General features: G+C 40.0%; 1 protein-coding gene across 16 annotated transcripts in view; it reads right to left on the bottom strand.

Annotated features, from left to right (window-relative positions):
- Window positions 1–26,820, bottom strand: part of LOC121277910 (pumilio homolog 2) — a 126,505-nt gene that overhangs the window by 33,609 nt on the left and 66,076 nt on the right. For 11 of the 16 annotated variants that reach the window (XM_041187737.1, XM_041187739.1, XM_041187740.1 and 8 more), the window contains 5 exons: window positions 19,057–19,150; window positions 14,224–14,349; window positions 9,083–9,228; window positions 8,639–8,774; window positions 5,479–5,622 (listed from right to left, as the gene is read on the bottom strand). In XM_041187737.1, the coding sequence (XP_041043671.1) occupies window positions 5,479–5,622; window positions 8,639–8,774; window positions 9,083–9,228; window positions 14,224–14,349; window positions 19,057–19,150 (646 nt within the window). The remainder of the gene's footprint in view (window positions 1–5,478; window positions 5,623–8,638; window positions 8,775–9,082; window positions 9,229–14,223; window positions 14,350–19,056; window positions 19,151–26,820) is intronic. The other 5 variants (XM_041187738.1, XM_041187743.1, XM_041187745.1 and 2 more) reach the window with 2 other exon arrangements.

Raw genomic sequence — 26,820 nt, 5'->3', positions numbered from 1 at the left:
AAAAAGGTGAAACTTGTAAATTTTGATGTTCGGAGATTCTTGGGTGTGCTTGTAAAAGGAAGATATAAAGTTAACATCCAGGTGCAGCAAGCAATTAACAAGACAAATGGCATGCTGGCATTTGTTGCAAGAAGACTGGAGTACAAGAATAAGGAAGTCTTGCTATAATTGTACAGGGCTTTGGTAAGACCACATCTGGAATACTGTGCATGGTTTAGTTCTTCATATTGAAGGAGGGATACACCTGCACTGGAGGCAGTTCCTAAATTGGCCCCTGGAATGAGGGGGATGTCCCAAGATGAAAGGCTGAGTAAATTGGGCCTATATTCTCTGGAGTTTAGAAGAATGAGATGATCTCATTGAAACATACAAGATTCTGAATGGAATTGATAGATGTTGAGAGATTATTTCCACTGGTCACAGAATCTAAAACATGGGAGCACAGTCTCAGGATAGGGGGCTGATCATCTATGACTCAGAGGAAGAGAAATTATTTCACTCAGAGTTGTGAGCCTTCGGAATGCTCTATCCCAAAGGGTTGTGGATGCTTCATTGTTTAATACATTTAAGACTGACATAACAAGAGATATGGGCAGTGGGTGGGAAAGTGGAACTGAAGCCCGTGATTATATTGAATGGTGAAGCAGGTTTGATGGGCTGTATGGTCTACTCCTGCTCCTATCTCGTTTAAAAACAAGGACAGGTGGAAAAAAGCTGTGTGGTTTATCGCAACAATTTTTAAACTGTAGGAAAATTTATACTTGATTTCTAGATGCAGCAGACTGTTATTTTGCATTCCATGCTATAGTACATGCTAATTTTACGCATGAAATCTGAGTCCAAGGAACACTTTCAAGAAGTCTTTTAGTGAGATCGAAGTTCCTGCCTTGAACACATACCTACAAAAAATGCCACTCATCACCAATTCCAAGGATAATGTCTGCAGGTTTGCTCCAAGCTATGGCCATAAAGATATTAACCAAGATGACCATAATAACCAGTTTATTATCTAGGCTAGGTGACCTTTGACACACTACTAGATCAGGAGATTTTATTCTGGTCAACTGCAAGTTTTTAGCTATGTAGTGTCGTAATCTAAAGTAAAATTTGGCGATTGGAAGGAATTGAGTTTCAAGTCAAGCTTAATATTAAAGGAAAGCTCCAAAGGCAAAGAGATATTACCTGAAATGGAATTACTTATCTGTATTTCAGAGGGCACATTGCTTAAATTTCAATTTTGCTGAGAGACATGTTGCTGAAGTTTTTTGTCTTGCATTCATCAGGACAAACACAAGAATGCCAAATTTCAAACAATCACAACAATTTGTACCACAGGAGAAAAAGGATATGAGTGGTTGGCAAGTCTATTCTGATTGGCTGAGGCATTGCTATGGAGAAAGTAACTATGGGCTCCCCATGCTTCTGGGTAATTCAAAAAAAAGTTGCAAGGCATGAACATATTCCTTTTATTTGCGAAGGACAGGTCCCTGCATATGAAAGTATGTCGCTTCTAGTGAGCATAAATGAGCCATGTTACGAGTTCGACTGATTACTCTTATGATTGGGTGTCAGTGTAGCTTAGCGCTCTTGTTCAGCGAGTGCTGCCCAATCAGAGAATCGCATCTAACAGTAGCTGTTTTGTTTTGGGTTTTGCAAGAACTGACTTGCGTTTGTCCTGATGAGTGCAAGACGAAAAGCTTCGGCAAACATGTCTCTCTTTTCAGCTACATTCAAGTCCTCTATTTGTTAACATCTAACAATCACTCAGTGCTAAACTCATTTAACAGGTAGGTCATCAAAAGGTCTACCTCAAGAACTGCACTTATTCTTGAAGAATTTTAAGAATCATGTTAGGAAGTCACATTATATTAGAATGGCCATCTATGTTAACAAAAGAGCAGGGTTCAAAACTGAAAGAGCCTTTATGTTTGGAAAAACTAGAAGCACTAATGAAAAAATAAAATTGGCATACAGTTGTAGGATGTGGAACTTGCAGCTAGCAACATGGCAAATATGTACAAAACATATTTAAATTGTACATGGCTGAAACATAATAAGAGTAACAAACATGGCCAACACTCTGCTGTCAAAGGATTAGTCCTGATTGTAAGCCTGGGCTTATTCCTGCCAGTATGTGGGCAATGAGGAAGAAACAAAGGGCATTTGTTTAAAATTCTCCTTAACACATTAGAGCTAAATAATTTTAAAATTAGCAAATATTCAATGATCTTTAAGTAAATAAGGGGACTTGATTCTTGCTGCCGAGGAATCCATATATTTTGAAATTAACTGAACTTCTCAAAGATGGTTAGCAACTTCGTATCGCCATACTAAAGGAGGAAAGCATGGTTAACCATCAACATACAAAACTGCACTTAAGATGCTATTTCTACACAGCATTCAATAATTTAACACCAATAAAATAGTATATTTTGTATGTCCTCTGAAAACCACTGCCACAGACCATCACTGATACTTCAATTTGTAGGAGAACATTCAATCAGTATTTTAAATTTCAAGTAACGTGAATATATAATCGATGTAAATAGTTAAAGCAGCACACACCAGTGACGGTGTAGCCGGCCTGCAATCTCAGCTCTCATAGTAAATGAGAGATGAATTAACATTAGCATAAATACTTATTAAATCAGGTTACTTCAAACGTGTGCTACTTTGATTCGTGCAGTGTATCAGGAAGACTAGGTTGGATTTGCTGAGTCTGCAATTTGCATTCTGACAAAAATTGGATATTGTCCAAACAATAAGAAACCAGAGCTCTTGAAGTTTCTGCTATTATATGTTTCCATTGTTGCACTAAATGAAAACGTTACATCATCTACCACAGAGTTGCTCTTCCATTTTCTTTGCAAGTTCAACTCCCACATTTTCAGATATCGCTTTTTATCAGTCAACATGAGCCCTCAACATTCCCTCACTGCTTAATAGTCTGGAATGAGGTCTTCCATCACATGAGACAAGTAAAACCAAAATAATCTTCGGCAAAAGAATCACTTCCCATATTTTGGACTGCACAAGAAAATATAACTTCGGTTCATCTTTGCCCAACCCCAGCAACAATAAGACTAGTTTGATAAATGGAATATCTGCTGCTTACTGAAAGATCCTGCATAGTGAAAAGTCTTGCAGTCACAATGATAGCTTGAAACAAGCTCTCTCGGGTAATTATTGCGGCATACACATAAAAGAGAAGTAATGAAAACCTGAAATTATTCTACCAGATAACAACTAAGTTAATTATGGCACCTTAACTAGTATTGGGACATGTCTATAATTGGACACAAGAGGATGCCCGTGGAGTTTTCAGTATGACTGCATATCAATTGTGATGGAAATCGCTTCCAAATGCATCTTTCCTCAGAGAAGATAGTTCTTTGAAATATTACTGGTCTGAGGCAAATGTTAACTGACTAATAATATCAGCTGCAGCTCAATTGTTAGCACTCTTGCTCAAGTCAGAAGGCTGTGGATTCAGGTCCAGGTCATCAGCCCAAATTCTAGGCTGACACTCCAGTGCTGCATTGTCAGAAGCGCTCTCTCAGGTGGACGTAAACGTCCTATGGCACTATTTCAAAGAGGAGCAAGGGAAGTTTCCCCAGTACCTTAGCCAATAATTATCTATCAATCAACATTACAAAAAGAGATTAGCTAGTCATTATCACATTGGCATTTGCAGTAGCTTGCTGTGCATATCTTGGTTGCCACGCTTCTTGTATTACGACAGGAATAAATGGGTCCTTTTCTGAATGGCAGGCAGTGACTAGTGGGGTACTCCAGGGATTGATGCTGGTACCTCAGTTATTCACAATACATATTAATGATTTAGATGAGGGAACAAAATGTAATATCTCCAAATTTGCAGATGACACAAAGTTGGGTGGGAGGGTGAGCTGTGAGGAGGATGCAGAGATGCTTCAGTGTGATTTGGACAAGCTGAGTGAGTGGGCAAATGCATGGCAGATGCAATATACTGTGGATAAATGTGAGATCATCCACTTTGGTAGCAAAAACAGGAAGGCAGATTATCTGAATGGCTATAAATTGAGAGGGGAATGTGCAATGAGACCTGGGTGTCCTTGTACACCAGTCGCTGAAGGTAAGCATGCAGTTGCAGCAGGTGGTAAAGAAGGCATATGGTATGTTGGCTTTGATAGCCAGAGGATTGAGTACAGGAACAGGGATGTCTTGCTGCAATTGTACAAGGTCTTGGTGAGACCACACCTGCAATATTGTGTGCAGTTTTGGTCTCCTTATCTGAGGAAGGATGTACTTGCTATAGAGGGAGTGCAGCGAAGGTTTGCCCGACTGATTCCTGGGATGGCAGAACTGACATATGAGGAGAGATCGAGTCGGTTAGGATTATATTCGCTGGAATTCAGAAGAATGAGGGGAGATCACATAGAAACCTATAAAAGTCTAACAGGACTAGACAGGATAGATGCAGGTAGGATGTTCCCGGTGATGGGGGAGTCCAGAACCAGGGGTCACAGTCTGAGGATATGGGGTAGACCATTTAGGACTGAGATGAGGAGAAATTTCTTCACCCAGAGAGTGGTGAGCCTGTGGAATTCGTTACCACAGAAAGTAGTTGAGGCCAAAACATTGTATGCTTTCAAGGAGTTAGATATAGCTCTTGGGGCGAAGGATCAAAGGATATGGGGAGAAAGCAGGAGCAGGCTATTGAGTTAGATGATCAGCCATGATCATAATGAATGGCCTACTCCTGCTCCTAGTTTCTATGACAGTGACTACAGTTCAAAGTACCACATTGGTTGTAAAGAACTTTGGGGCGTCACTATTTAAATGCAAGTCTTCTTTATCAGGCAACACTGGAGTTGCTGTAGGTTATCGTATGATATAGGTTGAAGTTCTATATAAGGCTGCCATTTCAACAAGTATGATTAAGGACACACTATTAATGGCTGAGCATATTGCTAAAAGCGGCTTGAGTGGCACCACAGCTTCCTTTACAAGACATGAAGTGCTGTCAATGGGCTAAGTCACTTTCAGCTGAATCTCAATACAAAAGCCTACCAAGATTTAGAAAAATTGCTGAGCAACTGCTATGGATGCCAATTAAGGTATGATCTAGCATTTGGCGACTTAAATGTCCTGGGTTGGTTGAATTTGAATGGTCAATGAAAAGTGGTGCCAGCCTGCTGCATGAACACAAATGTAAAACGGATTTGTTAGCAATGATAGAGTATGCTTTCTAGTTACAGCAACCAATACCAAAATTAGCTCAAACAATGCATTGTTATGAGACATTACTGGAAATGCTCGCTATTAACACAGAGCGCGGACAACAAGATCTTATACAGAATAGAGTTGAGGGATTTTACTGAATTGTGTTCAGAGGTGATTTTCTTCCAGTGGAGTGTCAGCATTATTCTGTTGGATGTGAAGGCTTTATTTCAAAACATTGAATTCTTAGGACCAAATGTTCATATCAGGACTTACCAGCTTGTGCAGCTGCAGAGCTGATGATAACAGGAGTTGACGCTACCAGTCTAACTGGTGTCCCTAATCCAGTCCTTGCTCCAGGGCCCACCACTAAGGCACCAGTTTGGTCATAGTAGGCAGCCGGGGCTAAGACTTGATAACCTAAACACAAGAAGTAAATGGAAGTTAAATCTGCCTGTTATGCAGAAATATACCATCTCTTTCCCTAAAATGAGCATAGCTCAAGAGGGTGCTCAGTAGAGCACATACCTCTACATTGTTACAATTACGTAGCTCTTCCTTGAGGCTCTTCCCTATCTGGTTGATGCTCTGTAACTACAAAGCTGAAAAAAGCTGTCTTTTTATTAAAAATCTCCACCTCACTCGAGGCAGCTGCAGACTAATCCACATCCAACAACCTGCTCTGAAAACTCAGCTCACATTTTGGACAGCTGCCACAAATTCCAGTACAGCAGCTGAGCGAATCCACAACATTCTAAATAGAAGAACCCACAACATTCTAAAAATAAGCCAGCTCGCCCTAACGTGAATGGATCTTTTAAAAAAAAAAATCCCAGGATCCAGATCCACATTTTCACCAAAACCTAATTGGTTCTTCCTTAATCCATACCCTGTATACAAGTTTCATTGAAACCTGTCCATTAGTTTTTGAGATATATTGTTTACAGATAAACAGACTAACAGACAGGTGAAAACATGACCTCTACCCACCTTCAGTGACAGAGGTGAAAAGTTATTTCTGCCGAAAGGACAAATGCCATTGTCCAAAAACAGAAAACCTACAACTCTTTATCTTTTGTTGTTAACTGAGTTTCCCAGCAAATGCCTGTCCAATTTCCTCTTAAAATTAGGTTCAAAACTTCACAACAGTATAATTTAGGTTTGGTTTAAACAGCTAGTGCTTTGTTGCCTAACTTCAATTTGTGTATGCTCTCATGAAAGACATGACATACAAAAGTGTTAATAATTAGGGTCCACCTACAGGGTTCATGACTACACTGCTGCAAGAATTAAATTAACTTCCCATACAGTCACCTTCAATAATATCTTTAAGCTGACCAGCTTTATATAGCCAGCAGCCTTTTTCTAAATTAAAAACAAACTAAATGATGCCAATTTACTGATAATTTCTCAATCCTCATCTGATTTTTGAAACTTGCAAAGCAGCAAGCATCAGTGATCCCCCAGAGCTTCAATGAGATTTTCCAATGAGAACAACAAATTGTTATAGCACAGAAGGAAGTAATTTGGCTCATCATGGCCATACCAGCTCTCGGCAAGAGCAGCCAGCTAGTCCCACTCCCTAGCCCTTTCCCCATAGCCCTATCCAGTTTTCTGGTGGGTAAGTACATGGCTGTCTCCAATAGCAAGTTACTTTGCATTTATGCTATCATTGACATCAGAATTGCAAGCAAACCAACTTATCTAGTGAAATATGTTGTCCTTGCAGCATGAACATTATCTTGGCTGCTTTCTGAGCACAAAACACCTCAACTGGAGTGCTGTTATGGAGTACAATTCTGGACACCACACTTTAGGAAAGACGTGAAAGCTTTAGAGATGGTGCGGTAAAGATTTATAAAAATGGTTCCAGGGATGAGAGAATTCAGTCACATGGATGGGTTAGGGAAGCTGAGATTTAATAGGTGGTGTTCAAAATCATGAGGAGTCTAGACAGAGTAGACAGAGAGAAACTGTCCCCATTGGCAGAACGGTCAAGAACCAGAGGACACAGATTTGTGATTGGCAAAAAAAAAAAAGAGGTGGCATAAGGAACCCTGTTTTTTAAAACAGCGAGTGCTTAGAATTTAGAATGCACTGCCTGAGAAGGTTATGGCAGATTCAATTGTGGCTTTCAAAATGGAGATGAATAAGCGTCTGATGAGAAAAATCTGCAGGGCTAAGGGTGGGGGAGTGGAACTAACCAAATTGCTCTTGCAGGGATTAAGAATGGACTAGACGAGTTGAATGGCCTCCTTCTGTGCTGTAAACACTCTATGGTTCTATTCAATGAAATGAGCACAGAGGTCAGTCAACACAAAACTTTATAAAGTAAAGGGCTTTGAATCTGTAAGAGATTCCCAGAGCTGAATTTGTTTAATAAAAGCTTTGAAACTACTGAGGAACGGGTAATATTCATGTAGAAGTAAATAGCACAAGTATCAAATGAATGGACCTCAAGGGGAAAAAAAAGTGATAATTTTTGTGCTATTGGGAACATAAAAATATAATTTGTAGAAGCATTACACTTCTGAACTTTGCTCTGATTTTCCTTCTAAACTACAAATAAGTCACCCTAAAAACTTTTATTCCTCTCCACGTCAGCTGTGGAACTCATGGCTTATCACAGTATCTCCCATTCTAATTTTTCCCAGGTCCTAAAAAATGGGCCTCCTTACCCCTCCGAGTCTTTCCCTCCTTCTACAACATAAATGTTTTAACTCAAGTTTCTTATCAGTTAATTAACATTTTCAGAATTGCATCTTCTCTTTTACTCCTTTATCTTTGGTGTTATTCTGACTATACGCTCCTGTCATTGTGACTTATCAATATTAAAAATTGGTCCAGGATATTCAATGTATGATAATATGTTAGATCGGTATTCTGAAGTTTTATTTTAATTATTTTTAGGAAGAGGGCCAGGGAGAAGCTTTGGTGAACTTTGCATCTGCAGACTAGACAAAAGTCCATGACAAGGCTGGATTACTCATTCACTGAAAGAACAAGCTTGATGGATTGAAAATCTTTTCTGGGTTTGCTTTCCAATATTCTCATGTCATGATAGCAAACCTACCGCAATTCTGAGCCAGATAGACCAGAAAAGTCCAATTCCCTTGATAGACTAGCCGATCTCCATCAGGGCCACAATGAGGCTGCAAGAACTCTGAGCTAGTTAGTGCATTTGGAGCCAAATTCCTACTGCCAACTGCTAAAAAAGTGGAGGATGCGAATTTCATGGGAGGATGGTTGCAATGCCCTCCACAACCAATTAGCTTACCAACACTAATATGAGGAAAGACTACTTGGGTGAATTAGTGTTGATCTCTCAGGGTCCAGGAAATTACATGGCTACTGTATCTTGGAGGGGAGGGAGAAAAGTAATGTAATGTATCAAATGACTGGGCTGTCAAATAGTAAACAAAATCAACTTATATACCTGGCATTCCTGTAGCGAGACCTTGGCTAAAGGCTAGAGCTGGATTGGCAGCAGCAGCTGCTGCCAGTGAGTCAGCTTGTTGACTTTGCTGACTCTGACTTGGAGTGAGTGGACGTTGATTTCCACCACGCAGCACCTAAGAGTAGGTAATAAATAGAAGTTTTACCACATTCACATCAGCTAATCAAACTTACAGATAAACTGTTTCACATCTTGAGCATATACAAATATTGGAGCAGGACTTGTTCTAAAGGCAAGGTGCTACTCCGCTATAAGCATAACCAACAACCAAAACCAGCAATGAGCAAGTCACCCAAAATCTTAATAAATCTGACCACAAAAGATGTACAAAGAATTCAATAAAATGTTTATACATGTCTTTTTAAAGCCATTATGTTAACAGAAGGATGAACTAGCCAATAAATATCAATTAGAATCACATACTTGTTGTTGCCCTTGCTGTGCCTGTGTTGCAGTCTGCTGGTTGGCAGTATTGTTTGCAGCTGGTGCAGCTGTTTGCTGTTGGAACAGATTGGCTGGATATACACTCCATGGAACGCCATAATACTGAGGTGGGACAACTGTAGGGCCTAGCACAAAAACACACAGCAGTGAATCAACAATGGTCACTGTTCCCTATCAAGCCTAGCAGCTTGACTAGTACTATATTGTTTATAAATTCCAATGGAGGACTCCTAACTAAATTTGATGAGCTTGTCCACTAAGTCACCATACCATACAGATCTGACCTCTGAGCAAACCTCAGGTAGAGCAAAACTCCAGTGCCTCTGAGGAAAGGAGAGAAATTATTTGGAGTTCCCACTCCTGATCACTATCCAACAAGCTCTGCCTGAATTTGCATAACAGGAATGAATCTAGCTCCAATGTGATTCAAGCACCTGTTACCATGAATGCCTACATAAGTCATTAAGGTTCAAAAAATAATTGTGTGAAGCACTTTTGAGATCACTTCAACAAAAATGAAAAAGAGGCTGAACCATAAGGACAACCAAGAGTACGAGAGGACGAGCTGGGAAAATACAAATTTAACATGTTATATGCTGACCTAGAAGGAGAAGGGGCCCTGGCACATATTCAAATAAATTAAAGGTGGTATTAAGTAGGTTAATTATATACTTTAATTGCTTATAATTGATTTCCAGTCTCTATTCCCAAGTTATATGGGGCACAGAACACAGCTAGGGAGGTTTTTTTTACATTGTTCAATGAGGATGTGAAACACAGGACAGGGAGACTGCAACAGCCCCACAGTGGCCAAAAGCCTGCAATTACAGCATGAAAACCAAATGTTGACATAAGGTTTTCTAAATACAAAACGTTAATATCGGTTTTCCTATATTAAACGTTGACAACCTGGTTCAAAATTTATCTCATACATATCTGTATATGCCCATCATACACACACAAATCATTTGCGGCCTTATTCAGTTATATGAGGAATTGGGTGTCCCTTAGTTGTGTTATGATGTGGCAAGTGAAGAAATTACAATGCCATCTCTGGAGGGAACAAGAACAGCAGGTATTACTGTTACCACTGATTTCAATGCACTGACAGCACAGCAATATTTGCAACTCAAGTATTTAAGTACATAGCTATATTATTAAAAGTCTTGCATATAGCAATCATGTCCAGCCATCATAATTTTTGGTCTTTCTTGTCAACATTTAAAATTTAGCTGTAAAAATCATATGTCAACATTTATAATGTAGTTGTTATCTCTGACCACTAAATACCAATGTGGCGTTAGTCACGCAGCTCCATTTACCATTTCACATATCCCAGGGCTGTCCTCATACGATTTTGAAATACAGGGGACATTTGGACCTGGAAAATTTTTATTAATTTTACTTCCAATTTCCACCCCTCCATCATTTTCACATGGTCTATCTCTGACAATTCCCTTCCTTTCCTTGACCTCTCTGTCTCAATTTCTAGTGGTAGACTGTCCACCAATATAAATTACAAGCCTACCAACTCCCACAGCTACCTCGACTACAGCTCCTCACACCCCGCTTCCTGTAAGGACTCCATCCCATTCTCTCAGTTCCTTCGCCTCTGTCGCATCTGTTCTGAAGATGCCACTTTCAAAAACAGTTCCTCTGACGTGGCCTCCTTCTTCCTTAACCGAGGTTTTCCACCCACGGTCGTTGACAGGGCCCTCAACCGTGTCCGGCCCATCTCCCACGCATCCGCCCTTACACCTTCTTCTCCCTCCCAGAAACATGATAGGGTCCCCCTTGTCCTCACTTATCACCCCACCAGCCTCCGCATTCAAAGGATCATCCTCCGCCATTTCCGCCAACTCCAGCATGATGCCACCACCAACACATCTTCCCTTCACCCTCCCAGCGGCATTCCGTAGGGATCGTTCCTTCCGTGACACTCTGGTGCACTACTCCATCACCCCCTACACCTCAACCCCCTCCCACGGCACCTTTCCATGCAACCACAGAAGATGCAACACCTGCCCCTTTACTTCCCCTCTCCTCACCGTCCAAGGGCCCAAACACTCATTTCAAGTGGAGCAGAATTTCACCTGTACTTCCCTTAACTTAGTCTACTGCACTCGTTGCTCCCAATGCGGTTTCCTCTACATTGGAGACCAAATGCAGACTGGGTGACCGCTTCGCAGAACACTTTCGTTCTGTCCGCAAGCATTACCCAGACCTCCCTGTCGCTTGCCATTTCAACACTCCACCCTGCTCTCATGCCCACATGTCCGTCCTTTTGCTGCATTGTTCCAGTGAAGCTCAACGCAAACTGGAGGAACAGCACCTCATCTTCTGACTAGGCATTTTACAGCCTTTCGGACTGAAAATTGAGTTCAACAATTTTAGATCATGAACTCTCTCCTCCATCCCGACCCCCTGTCTGATTTTTCCCCCTCCTTTTTGTTTTTTTTCCAATAATTTATATAGATTTTTCTTTTCCCACCTATTTCCATTATTTTTAAATGTATTTCCATCCATTGTTTTATCTCTACCTTTTAGCCTTTTTTTGATTCCTTCACCCCAACCCACCCCCACTAGGGCTATCTGTACCTTGCTTGTCCTGCTTTCTGCCCTTAATTAGCACATTCCTTTAGATAATATCACCACCTTCAACACCTCTTTGTCCTTTTGTCTGTGACATCTTTTGGTTGTCTCCACCTATCACTGGCCCTCTATCCAGTTCTCTTGTCCCAAACCCCCCCTTAAACCAGCTTATATTTCACCCCTTTTCTACTTTTCCTTAATTCTGTTGAAGAGTCGTGCAGACTCGAAACATTAACTGTGCTCCCTTTCACAGATGCTGCCAGACCTGCTGAGTTTTTCCAGGTATTTTTGTTTTTGTTTTCGATTTCCAGCATCTACAGTTTTTTGCTTTTTTTTTTGCTTTTATTTACGTTATTTATCCCCTGTACTCACCAAACCAGGGTCTGGAAGAGAATTTCCTGTTCCTGGTATGGCAACCACTCTACACCATTCACTTCAACAGCCTCCCTTCCCCCTCCCTCCAAGCCACTGGTTCTCCAAGTAGCCTGCTGCACCATCAATCTCCCAAACTCACAGTATGTTCTTACGGCAACCAGTCTCCTCCTTTCAACATTTGTCTCAGCTGTTTATCTGAACTGCCGGTTGCTACCACATAAGCACCACCTTGCTGCTGCCACTATTCACCCAAGTGCATTGCTTTTCCTTATATTTCCCTTTATTACTTAACTCACAGTCACAAATTGGTCAGTAATGTTATCTTTTGAATTGTTGAGTGCAATTTCCTTTCCTACACTGAAAAGCAACAAAACAAGGTTTCAAAAGCTATGAGTCTATGGGCCTTAATAGAGAAAAATAGATTGCAGGTAGGCGAGATAAGATAGGGCAATAGGTCTCGATCTGGTAGATGTATTTTAATACAGATGGATGTATCTTATACCTATGTCTCATCTTAAAGTCAGGTTATGGATCAAAGTTCTAATCCAGAGACTTGAGCACATAATCATGCTGACACTCCAGTGTAATACTGAGGGAGTGTTGCAGTGCTGAAGGTGTCTTCTCAAGATCCAGCCTACTCTCTCAAGGGGATGTAAAAGATCACATGGCACCATTCAAAAAAGAATGGGTAAGTACTTCCACTATCCTGACCAATATGCATCCCATTACCAACACCAACAGCTTAACTGGTCACTTATCCCATTGTGTGAGACACCTTGATGTGCACAAATTAGTTGTCAGGTTTTGCTACATTACAACAGTAACCACACTTCAAAAATATATAATGCACTCTGAAATGCTTTGAGGCACCCTGTGTTTGTGAAAAATGCTGAATAAATGCAAGCTCTTTTTTTTTTGGGTGGGGGCAATGCCAAGCATTTACAAACTATATAAGTTTGCTTGATGAAGGCTGCAGAATGGGAGAAGGACCTGGATCTTATAGTATGAGTCACTGAACAACCATGACCAATGCAGTGAGGCTATTAGAAAGGCAAATAGAATGTTATAATTTATTGACAGGACAGTTAAATTCAAAGTAAGTATTATTCTGTTTCTGGGCAAAGCCTTGGTCAGACCTTATCTAGAATACTACGTTAAGTTTTGGTCCCATCAAGTGGTGAGTGTTATAGAGGTCTTGGAAAAGGTTAAGAGGATAATCAGATTAATGCCTAACACAAAGTCACTCAGTTGGTGGAAAGCACTGGAATTTTTTTAACCAATCTGGAGAAAAAGAGGCTTCAAGGAGATTTAATTGAGGCCTTTATACATAAAAATTAAACTGAGTCCACGTGGGTAGGCTATTCAAACTAGAAAGATTGGTGAACAGGGGCAAGAGTGAAAGCTCTTTAAGCAGGAAATTAGCTTAGATGTTAGATAGTACTTTCCTTGTGGAAAAGGCTGCAGGTCTGTCAATCTCTGGAACATGTTGCCAGCTCATGGAGAAAATACTGATTTGCCGTAAGCATACAAAAGGGAGCCAACTCGAGATCCTAAATGTGAACAACCAACCTCATCTAGAAGCTAAGTGGGTATGGGTCTGGAGGCATGAAAAAGAGCACTCCTAGTCCTATATGAACATTAAGTGAAGCCCAAATAGTATTATATAAATTGGAGCAGTATTTCTTTTTTGTTTAATAATTACTTTATAACAGAGAAGAGGATCTGGAGGTGCCATCAATACTAATATTACTAGTTTTGCAGCCCTACCTATATTCTTAAGAGCGTGTGGGGGATGCTACTGCCTACCACACCAACACTTCATTGCTGCTTCCAAAGTAGGACATTACCTATCCACTCCCTCCCTGTGCTAGGCAGGCTTCAGCTTCTCTCCACTTGCTCCCTTCTTCGCTGAACAATGAGTGGAAATGACAAATAACCTTAATCATTTTTCTTCACCTTAGCCCAGGCCACTGAGGTCAATTCTAGCTCTTTTACAACCATCACGCCTCAGAACAGTTAACTGAACAGAGATAACGAATTGAATTCGATACCTTGAGCTCTGTGCTTTAATATCAAACCAAGTGCTGCCCTTATCCAATAGGCCTATACAGTTTTTTAGTCTTTTAATACTGTTATGGCATCTGGTTGATCACCTGCTAAAGTAGCTGCTGCAGCCAGTCCTGCTGCAGTATATGGATCTGTGCCTGGTGGAGCTGTACTGATAATGTATGGGTTTGGCATAAAGGCAGCTGGAGCAAGGCCTGCAGAAAACACACCTGCTGTTCAAGACAAAAAGCGTTAATGATTCATTCTGCTGAAATTATCCACAAATTGCATTCATGAGCAATACTTCCTCATTTTTCCCTTCATCTTACCACCTCCCTCCAAAAAAGCTAAGCAGTTTTGCAAAGCATTATATTCAATGTTTTTCATTTTGCTAATTTATGTAACATGTTGTGTCTGGTTAAAAATGGCACAGCACTATGTTCTATTGGCCAGGTACCAAATTTTAGTATGGTCAACAAGACAGACAGCAAGCATAGCAGGTATTAGCAAGGAAGAAAGGAAATGGAGGGGAAAGGTCTACTGAAGAAACATTCACACATCTCAGGACAACCAGTTCACAGTGATAATTACATTTCTGTACAGCTAAGAAAAATAGGAAACTCAATTAACAGAAAATAATTTGGAAATCAACAGGTGGCAGAGTGGAGTGGAGAGGGAGAAGAAATGCTCAAAGCAACTCTTTTCATACAATTAAATGAATGATGAGTGAAAAAACATAACTGTTCTAGTTTCAATAATGCAATTAACTTTCTGCCATTAGCTGTTTATAAACATGTAGAAATGATATGTAATATTCCTACACTGCAGGTACTATGCTGAAATTAAAGTAATTAAAAAGTGCACTGATAATAATATCTGTTGGTAGGACAGTGAGAAATTACGATAACATGATCTTTAATTTACAATTTTAATTGCTGTGAAATGAAATCACATTTCCTACCTCACCTATACTGTTTCCATAATCAATTTCAGGATGATACTTGTATAATAAGCTGGGGCCAAGATTAAAGAACTACCTAACAATTTAGCAGCTACAACAAGTTACCACAGATATTCCAGGTGCGTCTTCATTTTGAGGCAACATGTATGGTTCTGCCATATGGAAATCCATGTAACCTACAACATGTAAAACTAATGACCACTCAAAATTTTACGAACAAATAATACAAGGTTGGATTATCTCCGACTGATATTGTCCTTTAAAAGTTCAAACTCCACCTGAAACAAGATGTTGGCTGTGGTGCACAGGGACAAGAGATTTGGATCTATGTTGATGGAAACAAAGCCATCCAAATGCCCATGAGAAAACCATGGTCATAAGTCAGGAGATAGCTTCAGCTACCGGCAGATTCAGACCACAGCTGAAGTCAGGGATGACTAATGAATGAGCCCAAAGCAGATTATCTGGTCTCAAGATTCTGCTGTTTAATAGGTTATATGGCCAACAAGAACACGAGAGTGTGGCTCCACTGGGGCATTTTTTTTTTGAGAGAGTGGTCTTGCCTATAATAGCAGATCAGTTTCCTCTGTGCTTTGACTGAAAGTGATTGACTATCTTAATATAGAACCAGAGCTCACAATATCTTTGACAATTTGAGACTCCATATTCTGGAGGCTGGGATCTCCTTCCAAAAGATCAGGTGCTCTCACCAAACTCGTCTGCATTTTGAGTGGCCACGCAAGATAGAAGACAGCAAAGTTAGTTCGCATGGGAGTCGGCAGCATGAAAGCACAATTGACACTTATTTAAGAAGCTGGGTGTTTACTGAACTAATTAGGGTTGGCATCAGGTGGCTCAATATTGGGTTGGTGAAAATATAAAGAACTTTACAGGCAAAAATGATTAAATGCAAAGCAGTTCAAATAAAATTCAATAGCATTTTGTTTGAGTCTGTGGGCTGTCTGAGAAGACAAAAATGGTTACTACAAAAAAAACCCAATTACAACTTTTTGTGTGGGATGGAACAGAAATGTTGCTAATGAGATTATGGAGATGGGGAAGAGTACAAGGGAGGATTAGTCTACAGCAGGGCCTCCACAATGGACCATGTAAACCTTCAGGCAAAACTATCTTGAAAGAACAACGGCCAATAGCCATTCCACCTCACCCCCATCTAACTATCTCAGCCCTGTCGCAAAAAATATCATTCTTTTTGCGGGGAGGTTGAACAAATAAGGTAGGCTATTACACAGCTCTTTGATTGTCAAATGATTATTCGAGCCATGTGGGGTTAATAATGCTGACATAATAACAACTGTCTTGCTGCGACGACTAATAGATTTTATTTCAAAGCAAGCAAACAAACAGCATTGGAGATTTTACACCAAGACAGTCAGCTATACTAGACTTCATAATTCACAAATTGTTTATTTTTTTCTCTGATCTTCAAGAATGTCGTGACAAGTCTATATCACAGCAAGAGGCCATTGAGCCTAAATGGCCAATGCCAACATTTATGCTCCACATGAGCCTCCTTCTGCTCTTCATATAATCCTATCAGCATATCTTTCTATTCCTTTCTCATGTGCCTACCTAGCTTCCACTTGAATGCAATTTTGTTACTCACCTCAAGCGGGAATAAGTCAAGGGAACTGGAGGTGGATCCCATGGACAAGATGAGCTTAAGAGGGCACGAGAGAAACTAGAAAGATGCAAGTTCAGGGATAAGGCAGGGGACCAGAGGAATGTTGGCCGAGTGGATGAGGGTAAGGGATAGAAGTGGAGAGGCTGCTGAACGGATGCTTTCAATATTGATGACAAAATGAGATGCTTAGATGCTGGATATGAGGGTGGTGGCTACGGGGCAGAGGAGTTTAAGAAGGGGTATTCCATGGGAGGAGGGAAGCCTGGGAGTATCTTTGCATTCCAGAATAATCTTGGAATAGTGAGCAGTTTTGGCAGGGGAGAGTAGGACCAGATAGAGCTTTGTGATCCAGCCAGATCAGGTGATGAACGGCTAAATGACCATTAATGTTCAAGACCAAGTCCCTTGGACTTAAGCAGAGAAGAGGGCAGTATCGGGTGAACAACCAGAGTAGGAAAGATAGTATTGGTTATGATGAGGATAAGTGCAAAGGTGAATGTGAGGGTAATGATAAGGGTGAACAGATTGGTAGCTGCAGAAGTAGTAAACAAAATAAATAGTTATTAATTGAAAATGCAGTTGAGAATGAGTTAGGGTGAAGTATTTTCCAAGGGATAGCACAGTGGAAGTAGGGTTGAGGGGAAGAGGTATGTAGATGGAGAATGATACAAGGAAGTGATTAGAGACGACCTTATCTATGACAGATATAATGGAAGTAACAAGGCCACTTGATATGGCAAATGGGTGGCTGTAAATATAGTTTTACATGAAGGGAGAGACTAGAACAGCAATGAGCATAGAGGAGAGAGCACAATGAGTTGAGATGGAAGTTGAAATTAGTGAGAAATTGCTCTGCCCAGAGGCTGAGGGCTGGAAGCAGTGAAGCTATCTTGGTTATCGTGGTACTTGCTGGGCGGTAGAGAATAAGTATTTTAAATGAAAGGAGAGAGGGGTGGAACGAGAGATGTTCAAAGAAGAAGGTGCCAGAAGAGTAGCGGGGAAGACCAAAGGGTAATGTGGTGATAAAAATCAAACCCTAATTGCACCAGTTTGGGAAGGCAGGTGGTGGTGGGTACAGCCAGAAAGGGGTCTTTACCCATCAGCCAGGTTTCTGGCATGACCAAGATTATCATCTTCTCTATCAGGCAACCTCTTGGCCTCTTTTCTAGAAGAAGAGAGCTTGATCCTGTTTAATCTTTCCTGCTGGTCGTAACCTCTTAGTTCTGGGCCCCTCCTGGTGAATCTTTTCTGCACCTTCATCCGTGCCCCATATCACGTGCACAGTATTCCATGCGCTGTCTAACCAAGGTTTTGTACAAGTTAACTATAACTTCTGCCTTTTAATTCTATTTACTTAGAAATGATTATCAGTACTTTTTTTTTTAAAGTGACCTTATCAATCTGTGTCCATATTTTTAGCACTTTGTGTATCCATACCCTACATCCCTTTGCTCTTCCACCTCAGACTCTTATTATCCAAGCAGTACATAGTCTCATTCTTCCTCCCCAAATGCACCACCTCACTCTTAACTACATTGAAATGAGCTTGCCAATTACATAACAAAAACAGTTTTTGTTTTGGATTTCCAGCATCCGCAGTTTTTTTGTTTTTATCTCTGTTGCCAATTACATGCCCATTCTGCAAGTTTATTCATGTCTTGTTTGTTGCCACATTCTTCCTCTGTATTAACTATATCTCCTGATTTGGAGTCATCCGCAAATTTTGAAATTGTACTTCCAATAACAAAATTGTTAGTGTAAGCTGTGAGCAAAATAACCATTTTGTTTACTTTCTACAAACATTGCAATACTTAAATTTAAATCATGATGACTTGGCCAAACTACTGAAACTATATTATGCTTGGCTTATGTATATAACTATTAAGTGTGTAAGTCAAAGGTAGCAATTACTATTATGAAATTTTTGGCCTGTTAAGTGTACTAAAAGGGTGATGCATTATTTAACTGCAGTTTTACAGTGCATATACACAAGCAGATTAATACCAATCCTGGCTACTGCTTTTTCTAGCTTTTCCTAACAGATCATTTGGTCAGTCAATAAACACTACTTTTAATCTTCCAAAAACATGTCAATGAAAATAATAAGCTTCTAAACAAAGCAGAATGAAAGACATTCTACTGCACTTGAGCAAATTGATTTTTTCAGAACATTAAACACAGACTAACAGGCATATACCCAAGTGTGTAAACTGTCAGAATTAGCTAGACATATAATCAAAATAAATTTCTTTTTTCAGACTTGGCTTCGCTAAGGGAAAGTATTCACCTTTCATTTTGCTTTACCTGACTAAATAGCTTATTCTTGCTCCTTACCTATATGTGGCTGCTGGGCTGCCGCCAGTGCATACTGCTGCTGTTGGGCTGCAGTCAGCTGTTGTACTGTCAGTGCATTTTGCCGTTGGAAGAGCTGCAATGCACAATTACAAACTGAATGTAGAGATCCACAGCAAAATACTCCTACATTTTCTCTTATTGGTTCTTCAAGAATTGCATGTAATTGAACCACAGTGGAGGGATAGGGTGAAGGAAAGTTCCAACCACCAATTCAAAAGACTCACCAAAGTGCAAGTATCTAACAAAACAGCATCCAATATAACTAACAAGAAAAGGGTAAGCTAGCCACAAGTAGCAATATAGGAATAGCTCAGCCAAGGTGCAGCATGGTTAGCATGCTAGTGTTTGGTAGGTAGGGATGGAGGGGTGGGGAAGAAGGGAGGTTGTAGCCTGCTTAAAGCTCAACTCCAGTAGGGCTGTAGTCATCCATCTGAAAGCAAGAAAGAGTGGATGACTCTCAAACAGCTTTATTGTGAGGCATGGCTAGAAAATTTAAGTCAGTTACTATTTTCACCCACATTCTCCGTAGTTTTAAATTTAGTGCCAAACTGAATTTAACACATTAAAAATGAAACAGTACAAAATACTATCAGTTCCAGAAGATCCTTCTTTTCCCACTTACAGTTTTCAATGCCCAGTTATTCTTTTCTTCTAAAGATTCCTTCAAACTCAATTTAAAGCTCTCTAATTTTTTTTAGATAATAAGTTCGTACTGGTTTAGAGTTAAGGTTGCCAGGGTTAACCCATGATTCACCCAATATTACAGCTGTAACCTCATATTTTTCAACCCTACATAAAATTTTTAGTAAGAAAACTGCTACATTTCGTAATGTGCACCATCCACCCCAAGTAGCCAATAATAACACCAAAAAGGATGACTGCCTGACAATTTCATGTTTTAATAAATACAGTCATTGAAAGTTACTCTGAAGTAAATTTAATCAAGCAATATAATCCAGCATATATAATTTACAAAACTTTCAAATTGTGACTTTTGTCATTGTCATTATAGGAATTTTATGCCAGAGGTCAAGGTTGTATTATGGACATGTCAGACAACTGCAAACAAAACATGAAAATAAAATTTAAAAATTGAAAATGCAGAAAATCTGAAAGAAAAACATGTTGGATAAAAAGGCCAAAGGGCATCTATAAAGAGTAAAGACAGGCCAGTGTTTTGTGTGTAACCCATTGTATTCTGACAAAGGGTTATATCTGAAATGTAAACCAATCTTTTAACTTTACAAATGTTGATGAGCCTGCTGTGGCTGTGTTTTATCAATGGTGCTATGAATTATGCTAACCCACCTGGAATAGTTTCTTTTTGTAAACCAGAGTTATCCCTGCATGCAATCTATTTAAAACATAAAACTTGGTGCTTGAAAAGCAGCTTCCCACTCCCTTGTATCCTCCACGTATACAGAAGTAACACTGGTAACTAGTTAATACAAGTAATGCCACATGTCTTCTGCTTGTCAGAGTCACCGATTTCAGGCTACAATTGTTGGACATACTGTTTAAATTGCGAAGCTCTACAAGACGAAACCCAAAAAGAATACCACCAGGAAGAAACAACATAATGGTGAGGGCTGAGCATGAATAAAGACGCACACAGAGAGGAAGAAACCAGAGAGAAAAAAGCACATCCTTGGGAAGCAAATGTGTATTGGTCAAAGAGAAGTGTTGTGAAATGTCCAATAATGCTGCAAAATAATTTCAACAGCAACACACAAGTTGGCAAGTCACTGACAACCCTACTACTGCAAACTAAATTTAATTCTCACATAAATAGATAATTCGATGAGAAACAGCTAATCATAGGCAAGGGATCAATTAATACAAAAGCAAACAACTGCAGTCTGAAATAAAACTATTAATGAAGCTGGACATCAGATTTCTAAAACATGAGCCAAAAAGCCTAATAACATAGAAACTAGGAGTAGGCCATTCAGCCCTTCGAGCTTGCTCTGCCATTCAATATGATCATGGCTGATCCTCCATCTCAACGCCATATTCCCACTTTCTCTCCATATCCCTTGATGTCCCTAATGTTCAAAAAATTATCAATTTATTTTTTGAATATACTCAGTGACCTGGTTCTACAGCCTTCTGTGGTAGAGAATTCCACAGGTTGATCACCCTAAGTGAAAAAATTTTTCCTCATCTAAGTCCTAAATGGCCTGCCCCATATCCTGACACTGTGGCCCCTGGTTAGAATTTTATACATTTCAATCAGATCCCCTCTCATTCTTCTAGACTCCAGTGAATATAGGCCCAGTCGAACCAACCTCTCCTCATACGACAGCCTAGTGAACCTTCGCTGCTCTCCCTCTATGGTAAACATAAGACACCCCTACTTCTGAACTCAAATCCTCTTGCAATGAAGGCCAACATACCATTTGCCTTCCTAAAGGCTTGCTGCACCTGCTGTTTACTTTCACTGACTGGTGTACAAGGACACCCAGATCCCTCCGTACATCCACATTTCCCAATATATCACCATTTAAATAATACTCTGCCTTTCTGTTTCTCACACCAAAGCATATAACTTCATATTTATCCACATTATACTGCATCTGCCATGTGTTTGCCCACACACACAACTTGTCTAAGTCACCCTGAAGCCTCCTTGTATTCTCCTCACAACTTCGCCCAGTTTTGTGTCATCAGTAAACTTGGAAATATTGCATTTGGTTTCCTCATCCAAGTCATTTATATATGTATATATCGTGAATAGTTGGGACCCAAACATTGATCCCTGCGATATACACCACTAGTCACCACCTGCCATCCGGAAAAAGACCCATTTATTCCCCCACACTTTCCAGTCTGTCAACCAATTCTCAATCCATGCCAGTATATTACCCCCAATACCAGTGCTTTAATTTTGCCCACTAGCCTCTTAGGTGGGACCTTATCAAAAGCCTTCTTGAAATCCAAATACACCACATCCACTGGTTCTCCCTTATCTATTCTACTAATTACATCCTCAAAAAACTGCAGTAGATTAGTTAAGCATGGTTTTCCTTTCATAAACCCATGGTGACTTTGTCTAATCTCGTTAATGCTTTCCAAGTATTCTATTACCACCTCTCTTATAATAGGCTCTAGCACTTTCCCCACTCCTGATGTTAGGTTAACTGGTCTGTAATTTTCTACTTTTTCTCTCCCTCCTTTTTTAAATAGTGGGTTTACATTTGCTACCTCCAATCTGTAGGAACTGCTCCAGGGTCTATTGAATTTTGGAAGATGACCACCAATGCATCCAATATTTCCAGGGCCTCTTCCTTTAGCCTTCTGGGATGTGGATCATCAGGCCCTGGGGATTTTTTAGCCTTTAACCCCATTAATTTCTCTAACACCATTTTTTTCCAAAACTGATTTACTTCAATTCCTCCCTCTCACTAGACCCTTGGTTCCCTAACATTTCTGGGAAATTATTTGTGCCCTCTTTTGTGAAGGCAGAGCCAAAATATGTGTTCAATTCTTCTGCCATTTCTTTGTTCCCATTATAATTTCCTCCCTTTCTGACTGTAATTGTCTTTGCTAATCTTTTTCTCTTAACATATTTATAGAAGCTTTTGCAATTGTTCCTTGCAAGTTTACTCTCATACTCCATTTTCCCCTTCTTGATCAATCTTTTTGTCCACTTTTGCTGAATTCTAAACTGCTCCCAATCTTCAGGCTTGCTTCTTTTTCTGGCAATTTTATATGTCTCCTCTTTGGATCTAATACTATCCCTAATTTATTTTGTATGCCATGGTTGAGCCACCTTTCTGGTTTTATTTTTGTGCCAGACAGGGATGAATAATTGTTGTAATTCATGCATACATTCCTTAAATATAAACTATTGCCTATGCACCGTAAACCCTTTTAGTAAGGCTGCCCAATCCATCATTGCAAACTCACGCCTCATACCCTCATAGCTCCCTTTATTTAGATTCAGGACCCTAGTTTTGGATTCAACTTCTTCATTCTCCATCTTAATGGACAATTCTATCATTTTATGGTCGCTCTGCCCTAAGGGACTCCCACATAACAAGATTGTTAATTAATCCTTTTTCATTGCACAATACCGAGTCTAGGATAGCCTGCTCTCTAGCTGGTTCCTCAACATATTGATCTAAAAAATCCATCACGTACACATTCCAGGAAATCCTCCTCCACAGTGCTATTGCTAGTTTGGTTTGTTCAATCTATATGTAGATTAAAGTTACCCATGACTACAGTTGTACCCTTACTGCATGCATCTCTAATTTCCTGTTTAAAGCTTTCCCTTACATCTGTTACTGTTCGGGGTCCTACAGACAACCCCCACCAACGTTTTGGTGTTTATCTCCGCCCAAACAGATTCCACAGCATGATTTTGAGCCAATATCCTTCCTCGCTACTGCATTAATTTCCTCCTTTACTAACAGTGCTAACCCACCTCCTTTCCCTATTTATCCGTCCTTCCTAAATAGTGAATACCCTTGGATGTTCAGTTCCAATCCTTGGTCACCCTGCAGCCATGTCTCCATAACTGCAACTATATCATAACCGTTTATATCTGTTTGCACTGTTAATTCATCTACCTTATTGCGAATGCTTTGCACATTAAGATACAATGCCTTTAGGCTTGTCTTTTTAACCTTGTTAGACATCTTAGCTTTATTTTGCACTATGACCCCATTTGTTTTTCACCCTTGTTTTTTCTGCCTTCCACTTTTGCTTCTTACTTTTCTGTCTTTCGCAGAAACACCTGTCTGTTCCCCTTACTATTGAACCCCTATCACTATGGCCCTGCCATTCTTCTTCCTTCCCTCTTATGTAGCAGAGTCACCCATGGTGCCAGGGACTTGGCTCCTGCTGCTTTCCCCCGAGAAGTCGTCTCCCCCAGCAGTATCCAAAATGGTAAATCTGTTAGAGAGGGGGACGACCACAGGGGACTCCTGCACTTTCTGCCTTCCTCTTCTCTGTCTGGTGGTCACCCATCCCCTTTCTGCCTGTTCAGTCTTTAACTGACTGGTGTTGAATAGGCAAAAACACAAAAGCTTATAAAGTAATTTAAGCCGGGATTTTCCAGCCCCATCATGGGCGGGTGAGGCGGCGCCCCAGCCAGAAGTCCACTGAATTGCGGCAGAATCGGAAGATCCCAGTGGCGGGCAGGTGCGGAAAATCCCATCCCTGGATTCAGCTCCAGCCTTATACAGCATTAAAATTCACCACTCAAGCTTCAATTCAATAGAAGATGAACTCCACATTTTAAATTATTAAACTAGAACATGACAAGTTAAAGCTGAGGGACATAATAAAAGGTAGGCAATATAATTAAACAATAATATGGTAAAATGAAATTAAACAAATTCAAAACTGGCAAGAGGATTAAAGTTGTCCTGCTTTTATTTATATGATCCTGTGAATTACAACACAAGATTGTTTCACAGGATTAATTCATTGTACCTGTGAACAGCTCTTTGAAAGAGCTATCCAATGAATCCCACTTCTTTGCTCTTACCCCATAATCCTGTAAATATTTTCCTATCAAATATTTATCCAATTCCCCTTGGAAAGTTACTATTGAATCTGTTTACGCTCTTTCAGGAAGTGTATTCCAGGTCACACTAACTTAGTGCATAAAAAATGTTTCCTCACATTGCATCTGGTTCTTTAACCAATTCCCTTAAAGGTGGATCTTCTGGTTACCAACTGAACATTCAGCCACTGGAAATAATTTCTCCTATTTGCTCATATCAAAACAATTCATGATTCTGCCAACAAGTCCATCAATTCGCCTCTTAACCTTCCCTGCTCTAGGGAGAACATACTGGCTTCTCCAGTCTCCCCACCAAGTACCTCATCATTGATATCAGTCTAGTAAACAATGTCTGTCTTGACAACCTTCCAAAAACATGGTAGCAATTACTTCACACTGTATTTGAAAGTGTGCCTACATTTACAAACTCTGGTGATTTTGGACCAAGTACGTGTGCTGACCAGCTGAACTAAGAACAGAATGGAAGAAAGCCCATTCAATGCTCCATAAAAGATCCAAAACAGCTGTTTTCACCTACACTGACACAAAGTCCTTAACCATTATTAAAAATTCTCTGTTGACTTAGGAATAGCTGTGCTTGGTGACAGCATAAAACACAATATAACTTGGAGAAGGTCTGGCTTCACGAACATTCAGGGATGAGACTTCCTTTACTTATAAGCTCAAATATAGCCCTATTTTTTCTACTAACCAGAGCTTTGCACAGCACACCTTCCAGTTTATTTTAGAGTTTTATTTCCCCAATTCTCACCCATGTCACACTTAATACACTTTCTCAATCCCTTAGCTTCTATACTTTTTTCTTAAGAATGGTGATCTAAACAGAAACTGATCATTATGACATCACCAATGCTTTTACATGTGACAGGATCACTTCCTCGAACCTACCTACACACCTTACATTATTTGCACATTACTTGCCTTGAGAAATGCTACCATAAAACGACACACTTAAAATTTTGTCAAAGAGAACCAAGCTTTCTTCTTGCCACATCTTTAGTGATACATATCTTTTGTTATATTTACCAATATTAAATATCACTTTCCATTTGTCTACCTAGACTGCAAGATCTGAACTGTGAAAGATGAAACTATGAAGAAGCATCAAAACTTTACAATTCAAAACCTGATGTATGGTAGAGGAAGGAACAAACCATATGAAAAGTTGCTTGACGACAAACTGTATTAAACACAAAGCATATAGCTCTACCAACTAGCTAAGAAAATTTTGCAAAAGGAAACTGCCAAACTCTGTCAAGTCAATGTCTGAGGAAGGGAAAAAACATTGAAACCAAAAAAAAAGAAAATCTGCGCTATTTCTAGCAGACAGAACATAAGAAATAGCAGGAAAGGAAGAGAAATTATAACCACTATGGCACTGCTGTAAATTCCATCCTTCTCAGGTTCTTATGATTAATATAGGAAAAGAGTAAAGAAATGCTGTTATTTGCCCACATCTCTGAATTTAGGTTGATGTAGGAGTTTCTAAAGGTGGGACTCTAGAGCTATTACTAAAAAACACACTGCAATAAACCAAGTAATTGCCTGGAGACAAAGTTAAATTGCAAGGCAAGATTTAACTTACATGGAAAAACTCAGCAGGTCTGGCAGAATCTGCGGAGAAGAACGCAGTTAATGTTTCGAGTCTGTATAACTTCAAAAGAACTAAGTAAAAATAGAAAAGAGGTGAAATATAAGCCGGTTTGGGGGTGGGGGCGTGGACCTGGATAGAGGGCCAGTGATAGGTGGAGATAGCCAAAAGATGTCACAGACAAAAGGACAAAGAAGTGTTGGAAGTGGTGATATTATCTAAGGAATGTGCTAATTAAAGGTAGAAAGCAGGACAACAAGGTACAGATAGCCCTAGTGGGGGTGGGGTAGGGTGAAGGGAAGGGAAGGGATCGAAATAGGCTAAAAGGTAGAGATAAACAATGGATGGAAATACATTTTAAAATAATGGAAATAGGTGGGAAAAGAAAAATCTATATAAATTATTGGAAAAAGGGGGATCGGAAAGGGAGCGGGGATGGAGGAGAGAGTTCATAATCTAAAATTGTTGAACTCAATATTCAGTCCGGAAGGCTGTAAAGTGCCTAGTCCGAAGACGAAGTGTTGTTCCTCCAATTTGCGTTGAGCTTCATTGGAACAATGCAGCAGGCCAAGGATGGACATGTGGGCATGAGAGCAGGGTGGAGTGTTGAAATGGC

Source organism: Carcharodon carcharias, chromosome 5 (genome assembly GCF_017639515.1).
Source record: "Carcharodon carcharias isolate sCarCar2 chromosome 5, sCarCar2.pri, whole genome shotgun sequence".
Classification (NCBI taxonomy): Eukaryota; Metazoa; Chordata; class Chondrichthyes; order Lamniformes; family Lamnidae; genus Carcharodon; species Carcharodon carcharias.
Note: the sequence above shows the minus strand (reverse complement) of the source record. Positions and strands in the feature narration are given on the sequence as shown.